This window comes from Microtus ochrogaster, chromosome 2 (genome assembly GCF_000317375.1).
Source record: "Microtus ochrogaster isolate Prairie Vole_2 chromosome 2, MicOch1.0, whole genome shotgun sequence".
Taxonomy (NCBI): Eukaryota; Metazoa; Chordata; class Mammalia; order Rodentia; family Cricetidae; genus Microtus; species Microtus ochrogaster.
Window position 1 is genome coordinate 42,969,383 of NC_022010.1, and position 9,190 is coordinate 42,978,572.

Genomic DNA, 9,190 nt, shown 5'->3' on the forward strand with positions numbered 1-9,190 from the left:
GAATTCTGTTAGTGGGCAAATTCCTGTCCTCAGCCCCCCACCCCGCCCCTGCACTGATGGCACCTGGGTAGGAAGCTAACTGCCTATTCTTCACAGTCTCCCAGCCGTCCAGCCGGCCTCTTCAGTTCACCCATTTCACAGATAGCCTCATCTCCTGCCTTACTAGGGAAACTGAGGTCCTGAGACGGAGATTTGGACTCTCAGGTGGACCCTGCTCTTCCCACTCTATCCTCCCTTCCAGTCCTTGCACCCGGCTTCAGCCTGCATCCCCTCCTGCATCCTCCCCTGGGTCCTCTGCCATCACCACCATGCTCCTCTCCACCTCTGTTCTTCTTCCTTCCAAGTAGACCCTTTCCCTGTCCAAATTCTGCACCAAAACCAACACAGCTCCCTCACTCATCACTGCTGTAGTTACTGGCCCAACTCACTCTCTCCACCAAACGCAACCCTCTTGAGACATTCTCTCAGCCAGCTGGGCTTCACCTCTCACTCCTTGGCATGCCTCTCGTGTGGCTTCTGTCCCAGTCACCATTCTTGTTATGATTCCTGGTCACAAGTGCTGCCAAAGCCATGGATTCTCTCAGTCTTTGCCTTACTTGACCTTCTTTGGGGTTATACACTGTTGACCACACCCTCCTTCCCTTGGTTCTGATGACACTACCACCACCCACTCACCACTTTCCCCACCCCCCACTCTCCTCCACCCTCTCCACGGATCCTTTCCAGTCCCTTCTGGCGGGGCCTTCTCTCTAGGGCATGTCATGTCGGGCTCTCTAGAGCTCATGCTTGGGGCTCTTTGACTACAATTCTCCCCCTAGATGATCTCATCCCCTTTTGCTTAGAGTGAGACCTCAGGCTTGGACTTCTTCTCTCAGCATCGAGTCCACAGACTCAGAGGCACACTTGCCACTGTCACGTGGACATTTATTTTCAAGTCACCTGGGACCCATGCCCAAAACCCAATCAGTGCTCTTGACTTCGAAGACCTACTACCCATGCATAGGTTGGCCCCTCTTCTTTGTGAATGGCACCAGCATCTGTCCAACCATACAAGACAGAAACTCAGGAAGCCTTGGCCAACATTGCTTATGGATGTTTACTTCCTACAGTCTCTCAAATGCATAGCATCCTTGGAACTCGCTGCTGTCTCTCTGGTCTGAGAGTGCTCATTTCCTCACTTGAAATTTAAGAGTCTGCATACCAGCTCTTAATTCTGGATCATCTCTCTCATCACTGAACAATGCTATCTAATTGTATATCCTGTCACCCCTCGCCATTTCCCTTTTACCCCCTCTACCCCATCTCTCTGAGCTAAAATCTGATAGTGACTTCCTAATCTCTTCTTAAAGCACAGATTCTTAAAATGTGGTGCTGGGCACCCCAGGTCTAAGTGACTGGGTCACCTCCATGCTTCCTTGTTCACTGGGCTCTAGCCAGCCTGGATTACTTCTCTCACTCTTTTATTATTTACAATCTTATTTTATGTGTAGGTATTTCACCCGCATGTATGTCTGTGCATCACATTCATGAAGTACCTGCAAGGCCAGAAGAGGGCGTCAGATCTTCTGGAACTGGAGTTACAGACAATCGTGAGCTTCCATGTAGTTGCTGGGAATTGAACCCAGGTCCCTGGAAGAGCAGCCAGTGCTCTTAATTTCTGTACCATTTCTCCAGCTCGTGGTTTTCTTTTTTTTCCTTTACATTTATCTTATTCCAAGTCGTCCTGCCTTCAGGCGTGTACATATACTTCCAACTCCCTTTGGACCTGGCTAACACCCTAGACAGCGGTCAGATCATGGTTCAAGCTCATTTTACAGGGAGACGGCCATGACCTCCTGAGTGCTCTTCTTCAGGGCCCGTCCGCAGACACAGGCTTATGATGGTGCTCTTTTGGTGGATGTCTTCTTCAAGCCCCTAAGCTCTGAGCTCAGAAGCGCATGCCACCCGCAGCCCAGAGCCAGGCACAGGGTAGTCCCAGCAGGAATAGTTCCTGGATGACTAAATGAAAGAAGGCGTTGTGTCGGCTTCCGTTGGTCAAAGATGAGGAAAGTGCAGAAGTTCCAAGAAAGCAGCTCATAAATCTAGTGGGAGGGGAGACAAGCCGATGAGAGGGTGAATAAACAGGACCCAGGATGGGTTAGCGTGAGAAACTCGCAGCCTCCCACAGCGATGCTTCAATCCAGCTCTCTGCTCCCAGGCTAGGCTCAGATCAGGTGTCTGCTGATGAGCATGCCAACCTCTGGAACCCGTAATCACCAGCATCTGGGCATCCCCAGAATGGTCTGCCGTGTAGTCACCGCTGGATCCCAGCCTTGGCGATGCTAGCTTATTCTGCCACAGATGGGGCAAAGTGGGCACACTTGAGAGGCCCTGCTGATAACAGCATTGTGTGGTTAGAACCATGGTGCTCAGAAGAGCTCTTGGTGACCTCATCATATCCTCAGACCAACCCCGGTGAGGCATCAAAAGGTAAATGGGCTTTCTTCTTAGTGGACAATTGGGAACACTGAAGTCAATAGTGATCACTTGACTTGGCTGAGGAATGGGAACATCTTAGGGACAGAACTTGGAGAAAACCCAAGGTCCTCTCTACTGACCAATGGGCAGAGGGCACACTGTACTGGGGTCTCTTCTGCTTATTCACTTTGGGGCATCTTCGGCAAACTACAGAATGTTCAAGTCGCTGGGCCGGAGAGATCACCTGATTCTCTGCCCTTTTCAGACCAAGAAGGAAACTTCCGTGCTTCCTTCCCTCCCGGGCACCCTGGTGCCAGGTGGTAACCATTGTTAGCCTCTACCCAGTCCTCCCTCTCCCCTTTGCCTCTGTGTCAGGCTGCTTTTCCCAGCTTCCTTCCCAGTTGAGTGAAGCCTATTGTCTTGTTCTCCCTAGTGTTCTGTGAGAGGAAGTGAGGCATGCCCCTCCCAGGCCTGCCTCCTCAAAGTTTCTCCTGCTTGCCTCCAAGATCTTTTCACCTCTGGCTGATGGGAACCCTGAATCCCAAAGCAGAGTTGGAAGCCATGGACTATAAAATGGCAGAGCCAGAGATTGTCTAGCCCTAAAAGATCGTGAGAAAGGCACCTGGCAACCCTCCCATCAGTGTGGAAGGTTGTGGGGTGAGCAAGAACGAAGCATCCTCACGGGGATGAAGGAGTCCTATTTGTTACTGCAAACCAAGGTGTAAACACTTCTCTAAAGGCTTTGACCCCATGTAGTATCGGAGGCAGAACCACTGAATTCCTGCCGATTTCCCTGACAGCTTTGTGGTTGCCCTCACATCCCTCTGCAGCCCCAGCCCACAGATCCCTCGAATTTATCCTGAGATGTTTCCAGCCTTGTTCAGCAAACAGACTCCAGGCTCCTCTAGTCCCTAGTAACAGGTACCTAATATGAATATCGGAGCACCCACGCTAGCCTTCTGGCCCTTCTCACCCTTCCCTCCAGGATGCCAGCTCTCAGGCCGTTCCAGGTCCTTCCTCCCGCCCTACAGCTGCCTGTTCTTGGTGATGTTTTTCCCACTGTTGCTTCACTCCCTGATTTTCTTACCCAACTTTTTTTTTTCTCTCTCTCTTTCTCCTCCAAAGAGATAGCCCTGGCCTCGGCCACTTCTCCTTTCTTATCCTCTGTCCCCAAGAGGAAGCCATGGCTGCTTTGGACTTCCCAAAGGCCTCTGGCTATTCTTTCTTCCACATTTACAACACACCTTTCTTCCAACTGCACCACAGAGGGGTCCGGTTGGATGGTTTCACTGTGCCCCCATTTATATGTCCTTAGCCTTGCCCCTGCACCTTAAATCACCAGGGAAAGAACAGTCTTAGCAATCATCCGGGATAATCTGTTCTATAGATGGAGAAAGTAAGGCACAGAGCACTTAGCGGTGGTAAAATCAGGAAAAGAGGCAGTTCCCATTGTTTGCAAGTTTCTGTGCTAAGTGTGGCTTCCCTGCTGACTCCTCTTGCTTTGTCCCAGGAGATGAGAAGGTACTAGGTCCCATCTACACTGTGGTCAACCTTCACAGTTTCCCCCTGCGTCTCCCCCTTTATCCACTGGTTAAGGTGGCAGTTACTCAGAATGTTCCATTGACTTAGATGGTAGAGAGATTAGAGAGATAAATCTAATGCTTTGGGAGGGGAAGGTGGCAGGTGCAATGCCCTGGGGTGTTGGCAGGGAACGTAAGATTCCCAAGTGAGCTTTCTGAAGGCACATGGGAAGCCTGGACAGGCCTTTTACCCCTTAAACCTTCCTGTTTGCCTGAAAGGGTGACTTGGTCTTTGGCTAGTCTTCCTTTCTGTTGAAGGGAGGGAGCTGCAGTGACCAGGGCCTCTGAGCACAGTGTACTGGCCTATTGGAGCTTGTCTAGCTGCGTCTGGGCCACTGCATAGTCCTGCGTTAATGGGAGCTGTGTCCAGAGATGTTAAGCTGAGCTCATGCCTGGATTCTTTCTTTTCCCTTTCTTTCTTTCTTTCTTTCTTTCTTTCTTTCTTTCTTTCTTTCTTTCTTATTGAGAGGTCTGAACACTTCATGTGAGACCTCAAAAGCTAGGTTTCTTTAGTGGTTTTTATAAACCCAAACCCAAATTCTCTACTCTTTGCTCATTGGTATAAGGTGAACTTATTTATATGGAGCATCCTTTGTTTTCTGCCAAATGACTCACTTGCCCTGAGTCACCAGAAGATGGGTCTGGGCCCATCTGCAGCTGCCCTGGACATTATGATCCGCTCGTTCCCCTGGAGGTGGGTCTCAGAGACAGAGAGCTGCGGAGAAGCCCGTTTTCCTGAGCACTTGGTAAACAGACAAAGAACCCTGGCACATCCGAGAGCATCCCAAGGGAGCTGTGGTTTTCATTTTGGTTGAGACATTGTCTGAATTATTGACAACTCTAAACTATGAGGTAAGAATGAAACCACGTGGTCACCCAGTGAGAAATCCTTTGTTGGTTCTCCTACAGTCTCAAGCAAGTTGGTTCCCCATTTTGGGCTGCTCTTTCTTTACTTACAAACTAATAGATCTGGGTCCTAAATTTTGGGCATTGTGTCATTTGTCTTCTGGGAGCGGGGAATAAGGACACACAGAACTGGAAATACCAAGCAAATTTATTGACACCCAGTCTTGGAACATCTCCCCTAAAGGTTTCATTTCAACTTCAGTGTAGGCTGTGTATCGGTTTTGTTTAATTTCCATATTTCTGTCCTTTTCCTAGCTTTGGGTTTGCCCTTCTCCCAGAATCAGTTCACAGTTTTCTTTTCCCTGTGGACTGTTTGAATGTCCCAGCAATGACATCTCCGTAGAACACTGGTAAGCCAAAGACTGTGACAGTATTGGGAATCAAGCTTGTGAACCTTAAAGATGAGGGTTCTCACATCAGACACCCTGTGTGGCTGACACAAGCTTATCACTAGCGCTGGGGACCCAAAAGGGCAACGGTAGCTTGGGGCCTCTTCAGATCCTTAAGGGCAATGCAGGCAGGCACACAATGCGGAGCATGGTCTAGGCTCCACTTCTCTGCCCTCTGAAAGCACGCTGTAATACTCACCTGGCATCAATTACATTGCCAACACCTACTTTTCACAGACCTACTGTGTGGCTAAGGAGCTGGGAAGCTGGGAAAGGGCCCCGCCCCCCCCACCCCCACCCCATTCTATTTCTCCAAAACCCAAAGCGATGTTCCAGAGTGTGGGCCCATGACAAAAGTTACGCGGGGGCTCCATGAGCTCACCCGGGGGTTCCGTGAGCTTACCCCGGGGACCCAGACCGCCCCCGCCCTCTTCCTGCCCTCTCCCCGCCCCCGGGCCCCCGAGCGGGGCCGGTGATGTCAACCGAGGAGGAGCCGCCCGCCCCGCGACCCGCCCGGGCTGATTGGCGTGTGGTGGCGCCGGGGCCGCCTCCACCCTCCCGCGGTTCGCACAACTTTTGCGGCTGAAAGCGCGCTCGCATCCCGCTCCTCTCGCCGCCACCCTCGGCCAGGCGCCCGGCATGTGAGCGCGGGCGGCCGCCGCCACCATGGCCTCACCGCGCGCCCCGCGGTGGCCGCCGCCACTACCGCTGGTGCTGCTGCTGCTGCTGCTGCCACCGCCCGCCACCCCCAGGATGCGGGGCCCCCTTCTCTCCCCGGCCAACCGCGCGCTCCTCCCGGCCGTGGGGCCGCCTTCGCCGCTTGGCCCCGGACACACGGCCCCCGGGCCCGGCGTCACGACCCGGCGGGGACGGTCTGGCCGGATCCCCAGAGGCGTGAACGCGGGTGAGTGAGAGCCGCTAGCGTGGGGCAGAGGGCGTGGGTGCTCCGGGGATAATCCGTCCCGGCCGTGGCTCCGTGGACCCCCCGCGGGTGGAACTGTGAGAGGTGGCCCTGAAGAGAGAGAGAGACGCTGTCCCTGGCTACTACAGTGTACCCATGCGTTCCTTCCCTGAGCTTTGGAAGAAAACTCTCTCATGGGGTAGCCCACACCCATGCCCCTCTCGCACCTCGTGGGGTGGTAACTTCTGGTTACTGTCCCTCCGTTCCAGCCTTTTCTCCGCTGACAGACGGAGAACTGGTTTCTCGAGGTCCAGAGCCTGACTTTTCAATATAAGTAAATAACGGATTTGGGAGTTTGAAAGGCTTCTAGCACTTAGGATGTCATGAAGGACAAAGGGTGCACTAGAAAATAAAACGAGCTACCTAATCAACCTTAAGAGCAGGGGTACTTGGAGTGGGGGTTGGGGAGCTTTGATATTGAACCCCTGAAAGACACTAGGGACTGTCCCACAGCCCTTCCCTCCCCAGCCAGCTGCTCTGCAGGCAGGCGCTGCCTGTCCTGATCACAGAATGGGAACCCAACTCCTGTTTCTGCTGTCTTTGTTTCTAGTTCCTTTTTCTGGTGAGAGAAAATGCCACGGCCTGGGTGGAATTCTAAGGCAATGTCCTTATGACCTTGGCAGTGTCCTGTCTTTAGATCTCGGTTTCCCCGTCTGTGAAGAGGAAGGACCCCATTCCTCCTAGCCTTCTGGTGATAGTGTGGCAAAATGAAAGTAAAATAATACAAAGTGCCGTGGACACAGTTTAGGTGCTGTTAGCCGCTCATCTTCCTGTGAGAGGTGCGGGGACACGCGCTGGACTCTGTTGTTGCTCCAGGGCTGGGACTGACAAGGTTCTGTCCTCTGTCCACTTGTCTTGTCTGTCTTGCATGCTTCCCCAACTTTCTGCCAGCTTGCTAGTCCTCCCAACGTAGAGGTACTTCCTAGAGTTGAGTAAGAAAAGATTTGCCACCCTCATAAAACCTCAAGGGCAAGTTCAACAGTGCCCTCGCCTCCACAGACTACCTGGTCCTTGTGAACCTCTGAGTCACTGGCCCAAGATGGGGAAACTGAGGAACCAGCCAAGGAGGGGAAGGCAGCTCTGAAGGTCCTTACAGACATAGGCTGTGCAGCCCCATGTTTAGTTGAATTCCTGGGAAAAGAATTACGAGCATGGAATACATTTACAGACTTTCCCTTTGTCGAAAAGTACCTGGGGGATCCTGGAAGGCATTCTGTGGGATGTTCCAGACACAATGGTGTGTAAGGGACTGCTAACTCAGAGAGCCACTCGGTAACCCAAGGCAGGTGTCAGTAGCTGGTGCTCTGGCTGAAGGCTCCATCTTGTGGGGGTCTCTGAGGGAGGGTGGCTGTCTTGTGAGGTCCCGCTTGAGGAGGCCGACACAGGACTGCCCTTCCTAAGGCAGGGAGGGAATCTCCCCAGCTCTTGTGGTAGCTGAACTGGGGAAAAATCAGGTAGGAATTAATGCTTAAGAGAGCCGTGCTTTCATGCTTCCGTTGTGGCCAAGGTCTTGACTTTGCGGCCTTCTCTGTTTCGTTTGTTTTGGGGGTGATCAAGATAGAGGCTTCAGGGAGAGGAGGAACCTGGGGGGGAACTGGAATAATCCAGATTTTTCTCTGGGGAGGTCTCCTGATCTCCTGGTGTCCCAGCAGACCATTGTCCACTTGGTGCCTCCCCTCTGCTGCCCTAACTGAGCCCGGCCTGGGTCAGGGATGTTTGAAGAGAAAGTTGGGAAGAGGTAAAATCCAGGACCTGTTGAAAACGGCAGAACATTACCAGTGTGGCCGAGGATCCAGGCATGGCCTCTGTCCGGTTTCTGCTAAAGCCTCAAACAATGTCACGTAGGATAAGAAGGAAGCAACAAACACACAAATATAATACAGCAGCGATTCGTGATTCAGAGAGCCAGAGTTTTACAATATCCTCTTACGGTTTTCCTGGCCCACTTTGATTGGCCACCACACACCGCTCAGTAAGAAGACTAAGCAAGGCCTCACATCTGAGGAGGTCCAGCCTCCCTGGCACCAGGACAGAAGGTCATCCATGCTCCGTGTCCACACGGTTTGTGGGGAGGTGGGTGTTCCTGCAGGCAATGAGCCTTGTGTCACACAAATAATGCCCTTAATCTGATAGTTGGGAAAACTGCCCTGAGACACTTCTATTGGTGCTGGTGGCCAGTGCCTGGCCATCTTGGTCTGGGCTTCCAACTATAACTATTCCCCCATGAGCAGCAGGGACTAGAGATTTTTTTTTCCCTTTCCTAGAGGGTCATTCTAGCTCTTCTCTTCCCACAGAGTTCAAGGTTCTCACTGCTGGGTGGCTGTTTGCTCTGTCCTCGGAGGAGAGCAGCCCCTGTTTGGATAGCCATTGTTTGCTTTCGTGCCCACCTGTCACTCTGTTCCGCTGTGTTTGTTGCTTCAGCCGTCAGTGAAAGGAGGCCGAGAGCTGGATGCTTCCTTTCCGTCTCCTTCCCTATGACCTAAGACCCCCAGCCACAGCTCTGAGCTGAGTTCTGCGTTTGACTTTTCAGTCCCCAGGCCACGCTTTTGGGATATCTGTGCATGTGGAAGAAAGGCAGGAAGGGAGGCTGGACTCATAATGAGAATTCCCACCGAAGGAAAGAGCTGTCCCACGCATAGGGGAGAAGATGCTAAGTAGTTAAGTAACCAGTCCAAGGAATACTAATCTTTAAAAAATGTGGCTCCCTAAAGGAAGGGCTATGAGCCCAGCCTCTTCTGAGCTGTTAACTGGCTGTTCCCAAATCGCTATAAACCTTCTGGCCCAACTTCATCATTTAGTTTGGCCGCCACAGGCACCATTGTGGGGTGCTATGAAGGCTGGTGGCGAAGGGTCAGCCCTCTCAGGGATGGGAGAGTGTCTTTTCCCAGGAATGTGAC

The 9,190-nt window shown here is 52.3% G+C and overlaps 1 protein-coding gene across 3 annotated transcripts in view; it reads left to right on the forward strand.

Annotated features, from left to right (window-relative positions):
- The first annotated feature begins 5,855 nt into the window (after nt 1-5,855).
- Heg1 (heart development protein with EGF like domains 1) overlaps nt 5,856-9,190 on the forward strand; it is a 78,796-nt gene continuing 75,461 nt past the window's right edge. For all 3 annotated transcript variants that reach the window (XM_013351605.2, XM_026785719.1, XM_026785728.1), the window contains exon 1: nt 5,856-6,236. In XM_013351605.2, the coding sequence (XP_013207059.1) occupies nt 5,999-6,236 (238 nt within the window). In that variant the 5' untranslated portion in view covers nt 5,856-5,998. The remainder of the gene's footprint in view (nt 6,237-9,190) is intronic.